The 18267-nt window shown below is 43.8% G+C and overlaps 2 protein-coding genes across 4 annotated transcripts; both read left to right on the plus strand.

The window, feature by feature from the left end:
- The first annotated feature begins 5 nt into the window (after positions 1–5).
- On the plus strand, positions 6–4544 carry slc38a11 (solute carrier family 38 member 11). Its single transcript, XM_037239089.1, has 11 exons — positions 6–1143; positions 1218–1338; positions 1867–1941; positions 2025–2159; positions 2251–2316; positions 2385–2571; positions 2643–2713; positions 3233–3394; positions 3470–3582; positions 3768–3899; positions 3977–4544. The coding sequence occupies exons 1-11, from the start codon at positions 1132–1134 to the stop codon at positions 4214–4216; spliced, it is 1314 nt and encodes a 437-aa protein (XP_037094984.1). The 5' UTR covers positions 6–1131; the 3' UTR covers positions 4217–4544.
- Positions 4545–4940: 396 nt separating this feature from the next.
- On the plus strand, positions 4941–18196 carry cobll1b (cordon-bleu WH2 repeat protein-like 1b). Of its 3 annotated transcripts, XM_037239045.1 has the most exons (15): positions 4941–5163; positions 5232–5408; positions 5992–6072; positions 12732–12920; positions 13080–13284; positions 13358–13583; positions 13646–13690; positions 13758–13852; positions 14086–14325; positions 14389–14518; positions 15509–15638; positions 15726–15811; positions 15954–17179; positions 17500–17634; positions 17723–18196. In XM_037239045.1, the coding sequence occupies exons 2-14, from the start codon at positions 5368–5370 to the stop codon at positions 17626–17628; spliced, it is 2823 nt and encodes a 940-aa protein (XP_037094940.1). In that variant the 5' UTR covers positions 4941–5163; positions 5232–5367; the 3' UTR covers positions 17629–17634; positions 17723–18196. The 3 variants fall into 3 exon arrangements, with proteins under 3 accessions (XP_037094940.1, XP_037094941.1, XP_037094942.1); XM_037239046.1 differs by lacking the exon at positions 5992–6072 and having other exon boundaries at positions 4942–5408; XM_037239047.1 differs by lacking the exons at positions 4941–5163; positions 5232–5408; positions 5992–6072 and adding an exon at positions 9920–10132.
- Positions 18197–18267: the final 71 nt, after the last annotated feature.

Raw genomic sequence — 18267 nt, forward strand, 5'->3', positions numbered from 1 at the left:
TCCGCCCTCTGCGCGCCTGTCTGACTGGTGGTGGACCTCTCAGCTTCCTGGGTACCAAAAGAGGGCAGACACACCAGGACGACTCCTCGCATTGGAGTCCACTGCGTGAAACTGCAATCATTATTTGGTCATGTGTCAATGCAAATCAAATTATTTACACAAGCAAAGGAACATTTATGATTTTATTATTACTAGTACTAGTAATATCATTTTAAAATATCAGAATGTCTTGTACCGGTAGGAGTAAGGGTACGAATTTGGTCTGAATTGTGACCAAGTGAAGGAATATGAGGCTAGAAAGTCTCTCAAAAAAAAAGTTTGGCATTTGTTGCACGTCGAGCGCTTTTGCGGCGCTTTTATTATTTGGGAAGGGGCTTCGCTTCAGGATGCCACAAGTGGTTATGTCGCCATCTAGTGGTGACAGCCTCGAACTGCGATTCGCCAACATTTTCTGAAGTAGCAGCTCTAAAAATATAAAGTTCTCCAAACATCAGCACCAATATTAAACTGTAGCAGGGCGAGAGTGTTCATACAAAAAAAACGTTTTTATTTTTAACCTATAAATCGTTTTATTTATTGTTTTTAGCCTAAGGAACGTTACACAACGTTGACGCTGCGAACTTGACCCAATTAAAATGTATTGCACTTAAAATAAAAAAGAAATAAAAAAAAACATCACTCAATGACTGTACTATACTGGATAAAACAAAAACCTTCCGTTACAGCAGAATGATGTTGTGCATGCTTGAGCCTTTCAGCATTCACATAATAATTCTCTGAGCTGGAAAACAGTTCCCCTTTGTCCCATGAGTCCTCGCATTGATCCAATTATTTCCCTTTTCTGAGCTAAAACAAGTCCAACTTATAATACACTTATATTTTTAATCATTTAATGCCAGATTTTATTGCGTGCAGTAAAAGTTTAAAATGCAGCGGCTGGGAGGCGCCGTCCTGTTGTTGCTCTTGAACAGTTTGACTCCACTCGCAACCTGCTGGGGGCGTTGCTGAGACGTTTCACCAATCTTGAGTGGCTTTAGAAAGCAAGTTTTCCCAGCATGAGTGTGACATTTACTTACTGGAGCGACTCAAGGAAGCAACAACAGCATCATCACTGCCCAGCAGGTGCTCCCAATGGCTCAGCAGGTAATCCCAAATGCAACACACAACACGAGCTTGCTTTCTGACTTAAATCACGGCTTTGTTTTCTTATTTTCCAGTTAAGCAATGAACAAGGAATCCCTTTAATTTCCTCACAAAAGGGCACAAGGGAAGGAAGATATTCCATGATATCAGCATGCTTTAATTTTGTTAATTCCATCATTGGCTCTGGAGTCATAGGTAAGGTTAAATTTATGTTTCTCAACTTGTTCATTGAAATCCATTGCTGATTAAGTGGTTATTTCTTTGATGGCTTTTTTAATACTAACATATTACTAACTTGGTGTGTCAATAAGCTTGCATAACATTGAGGCTGTGTAGCCGTAAAAGCTCCTGATCATATGACCAGCGCCTGTTTGGGCCCCGTTTTAACTCTTTCACCCCCCATCCCCCAAAATACACTAAATTTCTGTGTGACGGAATCTCGGCAACCTCAGTTTAAGGCTAAAGGCAGCACTGAGATTTGATGTATGCACACAATATTGTCAGATGCCTCTGTGGCTGAAATGACTTTACAAACTTAAAAAGTTTTGCTTTTTTCTGACACAGTAATTAAATTCCTTGAAAATCAGTTTAAAAGCATGTGAATCAACACTGGCAGCAGAGAACTATTAAAATACACCACAGAGTCTTGTTTGTGTTTATATTTAGTCGACCTAATGTTATTTCCAATTGCTAAGAGTTTCTTTTGTATATTTTATATACCAGGTTTACCTTACGCGTTGAACCAAGCAGGGCTCCCATTTGGCTTTTTGCTTCTCATCATTGTTGCCTTGATCACAGGTGAGCAAAAGCATCATTTTCAACTCTTCATTTGGATCAGAGCAGTGACTGCATACTTGTGTGTGTGTGTTTTTTTTAACCAGATTACACGATCATCCTACTCATTAAAGGAGGCAACCTGTCCGGGACAACAAGCTATCAATCGCTGGTCCAAAGCACATTTGGTTTTCCAGGATTCCTGGTTTTATCAGTTCTGCAGTTCCTGTATCCGTTTATCGGTAAGTCATGTTGACCAGAATCTTCTTTGTCTGGTAGAACGTGAATGGGATCTGCACGTGTTAAGGCTCCTAATTTCCCTCCCCCTTCCAGCTATGATCAGCTACAATATAACAACAGGAGACACACTGACCAAAGTGTTTCAGAGAATTCCTGGAGGTACACTGCCAGTATTCCCATTTCTCCGTTTCAAATCAAAAAGTACCTAAAATGACTTTTGTCCACAGTTGGTCCAGATCACATCTTGGCCGATCGCCATTTTGTCATCGTGCTCTCCACCGTGTTGTGCACGCTGCCTCTCTCACTTTATCGAAATATCGAAAGACTGGGCAAGGTGTCCTTCCTATCGATGATCCTGACAGCAATCATCGTCGTCATTGTAATCATCAGAGCAGCGACCTTGGGACCTCAAATGTATGATGTTTACATTGATGAACTGTTGATATCGCAACCACGACTAAACACAACTGTGGCTTCCCGTTCAGTCCCCCGACGGAAGGCGCGTGGCTTTTCGCAAAGTGGAATGCAATTCAAGCAGTCGGCGTCATGTCTTTTGGTGAGTGCCCCCCCTCCCATTTTCCTTGAAAACCATCTTGAATGTTTTCCAGCAGTTTTTAAAGAATTGCTTCATTGCCCTGATAAGTAGATCATGAAATATTTTGAAAAGAGATAAAAACACTCCAACCACTAAAATTGTTGTTTGCCGATAGCAAATTGCAATCGACGACACGTGAGACAAAAAGCTGTTTGTTCCCTCACAGACGTTTCCATTTACAATTGTGTTTTCATTGTAAAGTAAGTCTCGAGGGGGATATAACAGCCATGAAACAAATGCATTGATGCGTCAACATGAAGCAGGGGGATTTGCTTTCGGCAAGGAGAAAACAGAAACAAATCCCTTGAAGGAGAGTCGAGGCCGGAATGGTCCTCTTTGTCCTGAAATTGACGGTGGCTGCCCCAAGGAAACATTGTCAACAACATACAGATCACATGAGGCCTCGATTGTTTTTCACTGTGGAAAGTTTAGATAACTGTTTTCAATAAAGTTGGAGTTGTGATTTTATCTGTCCCTCAGCCTTCATCTGTCACCACAACAGCTTTTTAATCTACGCCTCCCTGGAGAAGCCAACGCTAACCAACTGGACTCGGGTCACTCACGTTTCGGTCGGCTCGTCGCTAATAATCAGCGCCACATTCGCCTTGGCAGGTTATGTCACCTTTACGGGCTACACGCAAGGTATGTGTGAATATCAGCATGTTGATTTTTCCTCCACGTCTCGCACTGAATGGCTTTTTGTCGTCGTTTGGCAAGGGGACATATTTGAGAACTACTGCAGAAATGATAACTTGGCAACATTCGGTCGCTTCTGTTTTGGCCTCAGCATCATCATGACGTTTCCACTGGAGTGTTTTGTTACTCGAGAGGTAAGATTGAAAAAGCAAACATTTTAAAAAGTCTTTTTTTCCGCTTGTATGCAGCGTAACACAAAAATGCTGATGCGCCATGTTTGTTTTCAACTCTTGGCTTCACCTAATGACCCGAGTTTGCCGACCTCAGAACCTTAGTAGTAAAAAAAAGCTCCTTGGTATCCACACTCTCGTTTTCTCAGGTGGTTTCAAGTTCCATATTTGGTCGGGAGCTTTCAAAAGTGGAACACATGTCTGTAACGGTGATCATAGTTGCAGCGTGTACAGCGGTATCGTTGGCCTACGACTGTCTGGGAATCGTTTTGGAGTTGAGTGTAAGTCACAGTTCCCATAATGTATAAAGCATTTTATTTTCTATTTCATTTCATTTGTTTTGCGCTCTGCCAAACAGGGTGCCCTGAGTGCCACCCCTCTGATCTTCATCATCCCCTCCGCTTGCTTCCTCAAACTCTCCCCCGGACGCTGGTATCATCGTGAAAACTTGATCCCCGCCATGTTGATTGTTCTTGGGGTGTTTGTCATGATAACCGGATTGACGCTGACGGGCCTCAACCCTCAAGACTGTTCACATGGCGTGGAGATGTTCTACTGCCCTGATGCCAATTTCTCTGGCACTCAAGCGCCCGTATGACTGCAACTTAGGAGGTCGCTGAAATGTAGTTTTGTACTACATAGCAGTTTTCTTCAAATCCACAAGATGGCAGAAGGTACAATGAACCATACAGTAGAATATGGTACGAGCTTTTTTGTTCAGGTGAACAGTTCCGGGTTTCACACTATAAGTATATTCAGTTAAGGTTATCGTTATTTCTGTACATATACTTTTTTTAAATTTATGTTTAGTACTACGCATAGAAGATCTTTTTATTGTAAAATACTCAGCACTCACAAACAGGCAGGGTTACTTAGATTTTGATGCCTCTGTACTCTTTGCACAACTTGCTGATCTCCTACAAGGAGCCGAACAATAACTTATAAAATAATTTATTATTACTATTTCTAAGAATGTCCACTGCCTTTCTGTGAATCTTCAGGAATACAACTTTTGTCTTCATGATGACCACTTGGCCCGACTAAGCTACTGAATTATTTTGGAATTTGTTGTTGAACATAAAGGGCTTGGGGGCCTAAGTTTTTTTAACATGGTACTTTGTGTAAAACGTTTGAGAACTACTGCAACATCAAAAATGTAAATTAAGTTCACCAGAGTGAGGATTTCACCGACTTAATAAAAAAAGTTCGAAACATTTTTCCGTAAATTGAGGGAATGGCTGCGTTCCCACTACCTACCACAAGGAGTCACTGTTTACACACTAACGCGCTCATAAAAAGGAAACCAGCAAAGAAGAATTCCCGTTCGTGTGTTTTGCCTTAAACTGCACTTTTTGGGCGTTTGCGTCAACGTTTCCAAGGTTGCGAGGTGCCTCCATTTTTTTTGTGTGTCACCCGCTACACTAAGTATTTGATTGAAACGCCTCGCCAGGATGTATGCCAACCGCACGGAGGGACGCCCCACTTCTTGTTTTACAGCCTAACATTGCGGTGTGGCAGGCAGACAGGCAGCGTCTTCTGGAGCATGTAAGTTGCAGCCAAAAAAAAAAAAGTTACCACTGTCGACTACTATTGGTTGACTTTCCGAATGTCAGACGGTGAAAAACAAAGAGGGATGGGTTTGTTTAAAGAGGAGAAAGGCGCCGAACTAGGAAGAATGAGGCTCCCCTTTCCCTGCTCAAATTGATGTTGATGGCGGGTTACGGCAAACTCGCATCTTCATGACGACTCATGGATGTGGAAAAACGTCATGAAAAACATCTGCATTTATGGTAAGCATATTTATAAAAATGTGTATCGTTTCGCGCCATCTGTCATCTCCATTTCTGTATCTATATATCTCCAACTCTCACTTTCTATCTCTATCTCATACCTCTTTCCATCTGTCACTTTCCAGCCCTTCAGATTTACTTATCTAGCTCAGTAGTGTCGAACTCGTCACGGGTCACGCACAGTTTTCTTTTATTTTGAAGGGCCGCCATAATTGTGAGCCCAAATAAATGTATGATCACCTCATTCACACAACAAATTGATGAATGTTTGTTATGAAACTTTTAATATTATACATCTAAGAGGGATTTTAGCTCAAAACTTGCACAAAATAAGCTTTCATGGGTCACCTAAAATGATGTACCGGCCCGTATCTGCCCTCCTCCCTTGAGTTTGGCACCTGTGATATATATCAACTATCTGTAATGCTTTTTCTCTCTCTTTATATATATATATATATACATCTATCTGTTTTCTACTATTTATCCTTCATCATCTCAGTCTATGGTCGAAAAAAGCATGTCTGTCTTATTGCAACATTCAAGCTGAGAATGAAGCATGACTTATTGTTTCTCTCCCCCCCAGTCCGGTAAATTTTGTCAAGCCGATGAGCTTAGTCATGGATGATCATTTATCACAGCCTCATCGACGCAGCTCTCCGAAGAGGTAAGCAGCAAGCACTCATTTGTCATTGTGGGATTTGTCACTCCTCTCACCAGCTGTCAGGGCTCTTTTTATTTATGACTAAATGAACGGCGCATAGGTGTGTCCTTGCAAACCCCTACCGAGCCGTCCTCGGCGGCAGCGCGTCTTCACAAAGCAACCTTTGTGAGAAAAAAGGTCATCGACACGACTAACATTCCTTCCGCAGAGCGCATCTCTGTGAAATCACAGTTGTAGATGTTTGCAACAATCTTTGAACAACCTCTTCCCATGCGCCACCACCCCCCCATTTCCTGCTCTCCCAGTTTTAGTGAGAATTTGCCTTGACCATATGTTGAGGTCATGGGAAATATTTAGCAGGCACAAACGACACTCTTGCCTCCTCTGTTGCCGTCAGGAACCGGATGATCCTTTTTACCCCCCACCCTCATAATTTATATAAATGATGTGCTTGCTTGTATATCCGCAAACAAAATCCCAAATTGTCACACGTGATAGTTTTAGCAGAGGACATGATGGAATTTCCCATTAGTTTTAGTTCAGGGAGATGATGTCAGCCGCCTGTATTCCAGCGGTTGAAATCATTAAAAAAGGAGGAGTGAGTTTCCAGAGCTTGTTACTTGCTTTTTTGGCAACTTTGAGATAGAGCAGCTTTTTTTTTTGTTGGTGTTTAAATTGAAGGTGAGGGGAAGAGTAGGAGTTTTTGACTGATGCAAACTTTCCATTCCGAAGAGTACAGGCTCTCACACAGTGGAACCTCTAAGAAACACAATCCATTCTGGAGAGGATAGTCCATTTCTTTGCATTTCAAAATATTTTTCCCCCATAGGAAATAATGGAGAAATACATATAATTGGTTCCAGGTTAACTGTCATTATCGTTTTTTTTAGGGGGAAAATTACTATTTAAGTCGCTGTCATCGAAAGGCACAAAAAGCCAACTAAAAAGAAAAATACTTGTCAGCGTTTTGTGTCAGCGTTATGACATCATGCACAGCCCCAGCAGAATTATAATCAAAATGTGTGAGTTTATTTGACTGTAAGTTTCACAGTTTACCAAAGTCATTTCTCAGTTTGATTTCTGTTCGTGCAGTCAGTTCAGATGAGTGCGGCGGAGAAGCCAAATCTGCGGTTTATTTAGAGAAGTTAGCCACCCTTTTCTATAAACGGGATGGCACATGTTCCGCGGTCTCCCGAGCCAACATTTTGTGGATGGCCGTCAAGTTAAGGCTGCACGTGTTATTCTTCATTTATTGCACAAATAGTGACCCTGGCCAGAGCTGGCTCCGCTCCAAGCCGTATTCATTGTTAGCACGTTTGCGCATGTAGCTGTTATGTAAGAGGGGACAGTGGCGGGACGTGCCTTTGAACGTCTCTATTTCTTTATGACAACACTATATGATATAACATGAAATACAAAATCTTATTAATCGTGATTTTAATCCCAACTGAAAAATCATCGTTTTATTAATTGTGATTTTAGTCTCAATCGAAATAATTAGGCTTATTTCCATAATTTATTTCCTAAGTGTGCTTGGATGCCAATGTTACAAATTGTAACTTCTCAGTCAGAAATTCTCCATGGCGTGGACTAATTGGACGAAGTTTGAACTAAAGAATGATCTCGCGTGCCAATGCTGGTTCTCCTCGGGGCAGAATGTGGAATTAGTTAAGGTATTGCGAATCCCCACAGCTGTTTTGTGGACACGCGGGCGGTCCGATGACGCGTGTTATGCCAAAGATGCGCGGAGCCTGTGGGCATAGCGAGGCAAGAGAAGAGATTTGTTGCTTGTTGGTTTTCCTGTCGTATGTGTTGACACGCATTAGAGCTGTCCAATATTACAAACCATTAAAAGTTGTCCTTTTTATAAGACAGTTGAAAACATGTTTGATCATCCTCTAAAAAAGCACGCTAAGGCTTTTTGAGTACAGTAAGTGAAAATGGGGACGTTTGATCACACGGGCGCATTCTGCCTCACAGGATTTGAACAGAGCACGGGGCGCAGAGCCAAAGGCCCCGGGAATAATGGCTCGTCTTTGTCACCACGCCGGAGCCAACGCGTTGACCGTAAATACCAAAGACTACTTGTGTGGCGTCCACAGTCACGCGCATTATCAAGACAGCTGTTTTTACCCTTGATCAAAAGATTTCTGTTTTGCGCACAATTGTGTATTCACAATAAGCACTCCATCCTTTTGACCTGCCGTGCAGATCGATGTCGAACGCTGGCACGAGTCGTACTCCTGGAACAAATCCCTTCTAGGACGTGACGGTTAAATTCCTCCCACTCTCGGCCTGTGAAAAAGGCAGCATGAATTAGCCCTTTGTGCGCCGCTAATGGAAACGCTCACTTATCTGAAATAACATTCCAGCATTCTACACGACACATTTATCAGAATTTATTTGACCTTCATTGTCAGTGCTTGAAGGCGATGTTTGTGCAGATAAATAACATTATTTGTGGCTAACAGTTTTCAGTCCCAACCGAATTGATAGTTGTCTTTTGGGCTGAGCTTCAAGCACCGCCCCTTTGGTTGTCATTACTACACACTCAAGCTTCAAATTTTAAGGTGGGCAGAATTTTAAATTTCTGCTCATGAGAATTTTTTAATAAATAACTGAAACAGGAAGTTGCAAGTTCCAGAGTTCCTCTGTCCCTTTTTTCTAATCTGCTTCCGTCCTCTATAATTTCTGAATAAATGGCCTTTCCGGGCCTCCTTTTAAAAGCTTGTGTTTACAGTTGAGTGACCTCTCACCAAATTAGCAGCTGCGGCTCATGGTCCCGCTGTGTTGTGTCTTTTCTCAGGGATCAACCATCCTCCCGCTTCTTAGTGTGTGTGTGTGTGTGTGCGCGCGTGTGTGCGCGACTCTTAAGCACCGCCCCTTTGACCCACTCCCACACTCTAACGTAACCTCAACACACCTTTCGTTTGACATTTTTGAGAAGGCCCTCAAATCAAACTTGGGTTTAAATTCTTAAGACATCCACTTACATAAAGTCACAAGGTAGTCTCAAGTGTGCTGGCCCCACTTCGCAAATCCAAAATGACTGCTCAAACAAATCTGGTAAAACGTTGCATGCTTTGGATGATCCATCTAGAGTTGTCTCTTTCCTCTTCAAAATAGGACTGTCGCAATAAAGAGCCCCGCTACCCCCCGCCTGCATACCGATGTCCTCCTCTTGCTGCGCTCACAGTCAATTTAATCCATCTTTAATCCAAATTGAATTATCTTAACCCCACTCGGTTGTGCCTCACGCGTTGGCCCGATTTTCTCAGAAATGCACGCGGTCACTTCAGGAGTCCTGCAATGAACTAGTGTCGATTAGAATTGATTTGCGTCAAAGCATGCGCATTATCAAAAGATTATTATTATTATGATTATTTTTAATCATTCAGTTATATTAATTTACCATAATATATTTTTCAAATGACACATTCTATGTTTTGGGTGTATTTTTATATAATAATGTGGTTATTTTTGCACCAGTCTTTGCTCAACAGACGAGCCCTTGACATGATTCCGGAGTGAGTCACTGTTAAGAGGTAAGGTGTGGCTTTTTTAAAAAAAGAAAAAAAAAAAAAAGAAATCATTTCTCAATGAAAACAAATTCTAAACAGCCTGATTCAATTACATTTGAGAGCGGTGACGTTTCCTAGATTCTTTTCAACCTTCAACCCACCCCCCTTTGCTCTGTTAACACAATCAACTCTAGCCTGATTAGGTCAGTCATGATTAGGAAAGAGCGGAACGGTCAAACCAACATTGTATTTATCTAGAGCCACGTGCTTGGAATGTACAGTGCTCCCGTGGCCCCGCCCACAGGTTCATGTCTGCACAAAGCCGCTTACACCTTTTTTGTCGTGACCGCGGGGGAGTGCTATCAACATACAAGCGCTTTGGCTTTTCCCCAGCCCGCCGAGCAGGATTTAGTTGGAGGAGAGGCGTTTGTGATACTGCGGCTCAGGCGTGGCACAAAGGTGGGCCTTTTCGGGCTCTACTCGATAGCAGTCGGTCCATCTGACAGCTCGCGGGAGATATCATGAAGGTTTTCTGAGTTGAGGTAAGAGTGGGATGAAATGTTGGCAGGGGCGTCACACCTGCTCTCCACATTTTTTGAGCGTTATGTCTAAAATACCACGGCTGGGCTGCCACGCAACCTTTCCTCGAGTCGCACAGGAGGTCGAATTTTGTTTTGACTCCCAACTGAGCTGGAGAGACTACGGCGTGTTGGAGCTTGTGTAGTGGCGTTTAACAGCTTTGGTACACTTGATTCTTCTGCTGTTTAAAAAAAAAAAAAAAAAAAAAGTAAATTAGATTATTTGTTAATCTTCAGTTGCTTATTTTGTTTTGATAAAAGCACTCTGACTGGACGCGATGGTGCCAGCTGGAACCAAATGTTTGGAATGTGAAGACTTTGCATGATGTGCTTTTTCCGCCCTCCAGAAAACTCCTCATACTTTTTAAACAACCCTAAATTTCAACAATAATTCACTTGACTTCAGTTAATTAATACATCCCTGCCAGTGTTATTTTTTTTCCATACAGCATTTTTTTTTTTTTTTAATACGACTTTTGTAGTCTTTGGTGTGGTCGCCGAGCCTGTTTGTTTTTATGTTGTTTGCACTCCTGAAGCGCAGCAGATCCGTGCATGATGAAAGCGGCGGGGCGGCACAATGACAGGAGGTGATTACGACTTCCTGGTCTGTAGTCAAGTACGCGTATCGTGTTGGTGTGACTCGCTTGCGAGCATGGGAAGCGGCAGTCAAGCTGTGACATGCTTGCCGTCTTAAAAAAAAAACAACAGACTGCTCACGCCCTCGTCTGAGCAGCTGTCACCTGCTGAATGTGTGACTGATACGTCACTGTCCACATAGCACTCAATCGAGAATTTGAAGTCTTCCATGCCTGGATTCAAACCCCCAACCTCAGAATGTTCCTTCTGACCCCTCAACAAATAATTCCAAAGTCAAATAAACAACCAGGACCTAGAAATCAGGACTTTGCACCAGACGTGATGTTTTAAGGGCAGACATATTTGTGTTGTTTTGCTACCGTCTCTTCTCTTTTCAAATTTCCTGTCTCCTCAATGGTTTTGATGCCTTAGCCTACCGCCACTTTTTTTTAGTATGTCAAAGAGGGTGGCCACTGGCAGTAATGCACTTTGCCAACCGCTGGAGTGAGCTCTCTTGAGATGTCTTCAAGCGGTATGTTGACATCTTGCGTGACGCGACGCATGAAAGTGACTCAACTGTATTAGCCGAATTGAAGCCCACAGAAATGCTGATGCGGCTGTTTGCTACAGTAGTTCTTGTGTGTGCCTGTATATATATATATTTTTTTTTTTTTTTGTGGTAAAGGAAACCGTAATTGAAAAAAATTCCGTTATAGCGTTTTTCATTTGCCTTGTTTGCTCTGTAATACAATGAAGAAGCTGGTTTGTTATGTCAAATAATTCAACTTAATCCTTTAATGAGACGCAGTCTTGGGACTGTTATACTCCCGGATATTTTGTTGACTTGGTTAAACTTTGTCTGAAGAAAGCGTAAACTACACCGTGTCCTTTTGCACAAGGCCCAGTTTTCCCACTTTGCGTTGCTGCTACTTTGCATGCTAACAGCTAGCTTACAGTTGTGAGAAGCACATGCTTCACCCAGATCTGATTGTCTGTGGCCCTAAAGCAATGTGAAAGACTTTCTTTCATTGTGTTGGAGGTTGTTTTTGAAAATCACCCATTGGATCCCAGAATTTCCTCAGATGCACGAGGATAACCTAAAAAAACATTAGAAACAGCAAATCAATATTATTATCATTAAATCATATTTGACGACCTTACCCTAGAGCTGCCATATTGGATTACTTTAGTTATTTATTTGTAGCCAATTTTTTAACCATTGGTAGTCATTGAAGGTCGGTCGGTTCGGACTCCGTTGAACTTCGGAGCGTCCACTGTAATCGAGAGTACTGTTTTGATCTGTCGGCTACCCTTCTATTTTTCTTAGCATAAAAGACCCATGACTTCGTAAAGGAAGATTTGTAACAATTAGTCTTTGACATATCCACAGAGTGATTTCATGCAGATCTTTAAGGACCGTTGATCCCCCCCGCCAATAGCAAGGCTAATAATCCCTTGCTAGACGTGCCTCAGTGCTGCCTGTGACCTTGCATTGCTCAGATTCCTGCATACCCCCACAAGAGACTTGAGCAGGCTATCATTCAGGGCAAAAGGTCCGCAAGAACCTGGTTCTTCTGCGGCTGGGATGACTACATGCTCAGCTTGTCCACTTGCCCACCGCAGGGGCCTTGGGAGAGGATACTGTAAGCATATTAAATGGCATTTTTGTTTGTAACTAGAAATGGCAATCTTCACATTTAATCCTTATTAAAGTACAATTTATTGCATGATGCTAATTATGGTACGTAGCTCCACTTGATTGTCTTGTGACTACTTTGCCATGTTAACCTCAACGGTCTGTATTGTGATGGAGCCGCACCCTCAAGCGGAGCCAATTCCATTCTAGTCTGTCTGGTGAATATCAAAGATTGGGTGGAAATGTTTTATTTGTTTTACCCACCAAATATGGTTGTCTGCCTTGAAGCAATCACCAGAATGCTAATTTTAAGCTTCTAACCAAATAACTTTTTTTTTGTTTCAACAACAGGGTGTCGACCAAGAGCAAAGCCCCATCCCCACCGGGACTGAAGAATTTGGATTCCTCTGATTTCTCGCAGTGGTATCCAGGAAACGCTCCTTTCACCATGGACCACAAGGAGAAGCTCGTCGATAAAGATCTCTCTCTGGTAGTTGTTTTGCCCGATGGTGTGGAAAAGATGACCACAGTACATGGGAGGTAAAAAAAAAAAAAAAAAAGTTGGCAATGAGCTAACGGATTGAACGCTCACGGAACACGTTGCACATTTTACTTTGCATGTTCTAACTGGCACAGGAGGTTTCACCCCTTTGTCTTTGTGAACCGCCATGCAAATATTGTCTTCTGCGTGTCTTTCAGCAAGCCGCTAATGGATCTGTTAGTGACTCTGTGCGCGACGTATCACCTCAACCCATCAAGTTACACCTTGGAACTGATCACGGCCGGCCGGCGCAATGTCAAACTCAAGCCCAGCGCTCTCATCGGAACCTTGGACGTGGAGAAGATCTTCCTTAAACCTAAAGGAGATGATAAAAATAAGAAGACTGGTCCTCAAAAGCCTGAGGTACATTTGACTATTCCTAAATGGATTTTTTTTTTGCCCAAATTCATTTAATCATATCGTCTCTGTTCTTCAGGTCACTGTTCGCATGGTGATAAACTACAAGAAGACCCAGAAAGCAATTTTACGAGTCAACCCTCAGGCCCCCCTGACTGAACTTTTACCGGCAATCTGTGAGAAATGTGAATTTGCAGAGGAGACAACCATTTTGTTGAGGGATGTGCAATCACTGGCCCCTTTGGACTTGTCCTGCTCCCTAAACGATTATGCAATCAGGGAGCTTTACGCAAGAGATACAAGAGGTAAGCCAAAATGTTTTGTCAGGACTTTTACCATCCATGTTTATCACGCTATTTGCTCGCAGGACATTCTGACTCTCCCGCGTGTCCAGCCTCACCCACACATTCAGGTAGGAGGCAAATTTGTTTGAAAATTTTCTCCAAAACTCATCCCCATCACAAAATGTTTTCTTCCAGTGGCGGTGATGCCCGGAAAGGACAAAAATCAGAAAGAAAAAGAAAACAAGGGCCTCTTCAGCAAGTTTAGAAAAAGCAAAAAAACTGCTGAGCAGGTACGTTTTTTTTTTTTCTTTTTCCCCGCGCGCTCACTGGCCTCTTCGTCCGTCACTCTTGTTAGTTCAACAAGACGTTACGACTTTACGATTCCACTGTATGAGCTGGCAAATGCAAATACTGAGAGGGAGGTTTTGTTGACGTAGCTTTTTCATTGGTCCAGCACGCACCGTGCGCTTCTGGAGCCGAGTTCTTATCGTGCCCCCCCCGGTTGAATGTTTGCTCTTTAAAGGCCACGACGGTCAGTGCCCCGGCTTCCCCGGTTCTGGTGAGCAAGCCTCGACCGCTCAGCATGGCTTTGCCCGGCGGCTACTGCTCGCCTCCGCTGATGTCTCCCACCTCGCCCGTCGGCGATGCGCCCAAGAAGAGACGGGCGCCTGAGCCCCCCATCGTTGTGTCACAAAGCTGCCACGCAGACCTCAGCGCCCGCCAGAGCCTCTCCTCCGAGCCAACCACCCCAGTCGACTGTGAGGTTGGTAGACACATTTTGAAATAACACAGTAGATCATTATTAATTTTGATTTCTGTGTTGAAGGTTTCTGGATTAAGTCGCGGCTCATCTGCAGAGTCTTCACTGAAGAGAACCAAGCGCAAGGCTCCACAACCGCCGACACCCCCGAGCAGCGCTGTCCCGGAAACTGAGCCTCCTCAAGAAAACGTGCAAGGTTTGTCTTTGCATCACTGTGTGCATCCATAACTTGTCAATAATCATGACATTTGCGCTTATTGGGCCCCATCCACCCATTTGGCTTCTCTTATGTGACTCTTGCGCCTCCTAGTGGACGTAAATTACCAGTTCAACGTATTTGACCTTTTTAATTTGATTTAATGAGTGAATCTACTCACTTTTAGGGGGCTTTGAGGCAAAAAGGCCCATTTTGTGTTTATTTTTTTGAGCATATTGATTTAACCAAGATAGCCTAAATAAAGAATTTGATCAAAGTGTAAAATGAGAAATATGAAAAGCCACTTGAAGGGATGTGGAACAAATGGGGAATTAGTTCAAGCCAATTTTTGTCCTTGAATTTCAAAGGACAGCGCGTGTTCAAGCCCTGTGTATTTTTTCTGCATTGAGGTGGAATTAGCCGCCTTTGGAGTTACTTTCCGGTTATTGTCCACGCGTATTTTGCCATTCTTGTATAGTCCTGTGAGGGAAGTTCCACCCTGGAGTGAACACAAAAGCAATTTAAAGCAACAATAAGACTATTGAATGTTTTGGCCCTGGTTTTTAAAAACAAATCTGGTGTGTTTACATCGGGGGGAAAAAAACGGTGTTGCAACCCTGAATTAACCTGGAGGAAGTGTGACCTCAGCGCATACTGTGGCAAAGTGACATTCCTTAACTTGTCCTCATGTGTCCTCCTCTGATGTTTATGAGCTTACATAGTCTCATGCTACAGAGCAGATATCATGTGCTCGATTGTATTTTGTTTTTGTCTCAGTTGTCCTGGAATTACCTCTGTGCTTGGGATATTTTCTCATAACACAATTGATTAAGAAACAGATTGTTGGACAAAAATTAAATGTGAGTCCTCAATTGTGAACGCACCATTTGTAAATTGCATAATTTCAAGAACATTTGTGTCAAATTGGTCGATAATTAAAGTAGGTCCCTCAAGCAACTTCACACAAGTGTTTTGTGGATTGGTGTACAGAGTCTGCAGGCACCAAAACACTGGAGGAGATCATGGAGGAGACCTCAGCAGCTGCCAGCGAGATCCAGAAAGAAGACCTCATTGTCAGCTGTGGGGATGATCAGTTTTGTGATCGATCCTCAGATGGCAAGTACGAAATCCAAGATTTTCCAAAAGCATTTCTTTTAATCATGCTTGTAAATTCTTTTAATTCTTATAATTTGCTTTTTCCTGTCAGTCAGTCACAGAGCCCCGCGAATGATTTAGTTAGTATTCAGACCGATGAGAGGACGCCGGCTAGCACCGATTCCTATCAACTGGAGGGTATGATTTCTATTGTGCCAAATTGACCTGTAAATGGAGTAGTGTCTTTTTTTTGTGTCATTCTTTCTCTCTCTCCATATTTTGACACCAAAGCAAAAATTCAAACAAAAAGACAAAAAATGCCATCTTCTGTTTTCCACAGAGATGGCCTTGTGTCAACTTGAAAGTGAATTTGGTCACCCCTCCAGTGATGTAACAAGTGACCTCCAGTCGTGCCTGCAAAATCCAGAAGAGAGCCAGGCTGCCTCTGTTCACGGAGACGTCGCCGCCCCCCAGGAGGCGTCGCTTAGCTCGGAGGCGAGCGCCACGTCCCGTCCCGCTGGGGAGGACGCTCAGGTGCAAACAGATTTCCCAGCTCCCCCTGAGCCGCTGCCTCAGCAACAGGTATGCGCGGATGATCAAGTTCCGCCCTCCGCCAAGGAACCTGGTTTGGAATCTACGGAAGGCGAGAAGAAGGATATTGCCACTTCAACGGATGAGCAGCTACACGCCGACCTCAAATGTAGCCAAGCAACAGAGACGTGCCAAACTCTGGCCGCGTCCGACGCCGCCTCGCATCCCGAGCTGAAGCCGAAGCCTTCCAACGAGTTAACCAGAAATTACATCCCCAAGGTGGGGATGACGACATACACCGTGGTGCCGCCGAAATCCAACGAGAAGCTGAGATATTTTGAAGTGGCGTTGACACTGGAGGTGCCCCCCGTTGCCACGGACGACATTGGCGAGCACTCAAATTCCCCCGGGGACCAAATACTGAGCAGCACTACTAGTACCGCAGCAAACACTGTCAACGGATGCCTCGCTGAAGCCACTCATGCCTCATCGCCAAGCAGCTCGCCGAAAGCAGATGACGGGTTCCCCTCCACTCAAGCACGTTCGCCAGGAGAGGACAAGGAGACTAAAATTCCGCCCGCTACGAAACCAAAGCCGGGATCTTTCCGCTTGTCGCAGCACAAAAGGCCACCGGGGTATTATATAACGTCGGCAGCAGAGAAGAACCCCGGTGCCTGTTCCTCTCCTGGCCACATGGGGGACCAAGTCGACCGAGCAATGTTGCCACCGCCTCCTCCTGCCCCTCCCGTGCAGGGGGACACCAAAGCGCCCGCTGCGCGTGTGACAAGGCAGAGCAGCCTGCCGGCTAAAGAACCCGGCTACGGCCTAAGCTTGGAGAAGCTGAGGACCTTTGCGGCCCCCCGGCCTTTTACCCCCTCCACGCCATCCCGCTTCGCCCAGGCCGTGTCGTCGGCCGTGAAGCGCAGCCACTCGCTGTCCCGCAGCCCCAAATCACACGGCTCGGCGGCCGCACACTGTTCTCCTGCTGCAAATCGCTACTCGCTCATCGAGCAAAATGTAGGCGGGAAGTTCAAGGTGAGTTATGGTCACAATAATTAGCATTGGATTTTTTTGAGATGCTGGACGGGATATCTAACTGCATGGCCATCGTGTGAAATCCTGATGCCAGCAAACTGGTGGTGGTTTGCCACCATCTTGTGGCATCTTGGTGCCAAGGAAGTCCAGTTTGTGAAAATGAGATGAGTGGCATTTAGACAAAGGTAGATCTCTGCTGCCATCTTGTGGTACTTTGGGGTTGCTGCATCAATTGCACTACTGCCCCCTGCAAATTGTAATTGCCTCTCCGTCTCACTGTCTGAGCAGTGATTTATTGATTTTTGTTTTTGTCACTGCAGGCCGATGAGGAGGTGAACGACAAAAGTTCCCCGCCAGATGTCAAAGGTCAACCGACGTCGCCGAGTGAGCTGGTGCAGATAGATGGCAGGACAGACTCACCGCTATCAGTGCCTTATGACAAAATCTGATCTACTGTAAGGAGCTTTGTCAACCCCCTGTGACTTTTTCCCAAATATTTGCACATCTCAGACATTCCTAAATCACAATTTTTTTGTCTTTCAGGAGGGAAGCATCCTGTTTTTTTGGCACGAGAGCCGAGCAGTCTTTTTTTTGATTGGCAGCGTGTACATAGATTTAATGTATTAATTGCTGTATCTGGGTTCATTTGCTCACATTTCAATAACAGCCTTGGTTGACTTGCGTAATTTAATGTCTTTTATTTTTTGCCATGTGCTGTCATGCATTAAATGCATCACTGTTTTTGCCTGGACCAGGTTATGAAACGAGAGCAATTCTATAAATTGTAAAGAGGAATTTCAGAGTTATAATAATATCATTTTATGATGATTTATTTTGAATAGTATCTACATAACGATTTATAATTTAGGGAAAGACCAGGTCTGACTTGTGGTACTGAACGCCTCTTGTTTGCGTTGTTCATATTTAAAATGTATGAGTTTTCATATGTTGATGTTAAATAAACCTTAACTACGCACGTGGCTGTAGTCAAACGGTGTGCACATTAAAGCTTTTATGCCAACAGCTCCCGTGGAAGTCTGCGATGCGTGTTTACAAGGCGACAGGTTTTTCCTGCACGAATTGCTGAA

Source organism: Syngnathus acus, chromosome 21 (assembly GCF_901709675.1).
Source record: "Syngnathus acus chromosome 21, fSynAcu1.2, whole genome shotgun sequence".
Taxonomy (NCBI): domain Eukaryota; kingdom Metazoa; phylum Chordata; class Actinopteri; order Syngnathiformes; family Syngnathidae; genus Syngnathus; species Syngnathus acus.

Coding starts and splice junctions, on each gene's coding strand:
- cobll1b (XM_037239045.1), top strand. CDS start 5,368: ATGGATGTGGAAAAACGTCATGAAAAACATCTGCATTTATG. Junction 5,409..5,991: donor GAAAAACATCTGCATTTATG/GTAAGCATATTT, acceptor TCTCCCCCCCAG/TCCGGTAAATTTTGTCAAGC. Junction 15,812..15,953: donor CGATTCCTATCAACTGGAGG/GTATGATTTCTA, acceptor TGTTTTCCACAG/AGATGGCCTTGTGTCAACTT.
- slc38a11 (XM_037239089.1), top strand. Junction 2,160..2,250: donor GTTCCTGTATCCGTTTATCG/GTAAGTCATGTT, acceptor TCCCCCTTCCAG/CTATGATCAGCTACAATATA. Junction 3,900..3,976: donor GAATCGTTTTGGAGTTGAGT/GTAAGTCACAGT, acceptor TCTGCCAAACAG/GGTGCCCTGAGTGCCACCCC.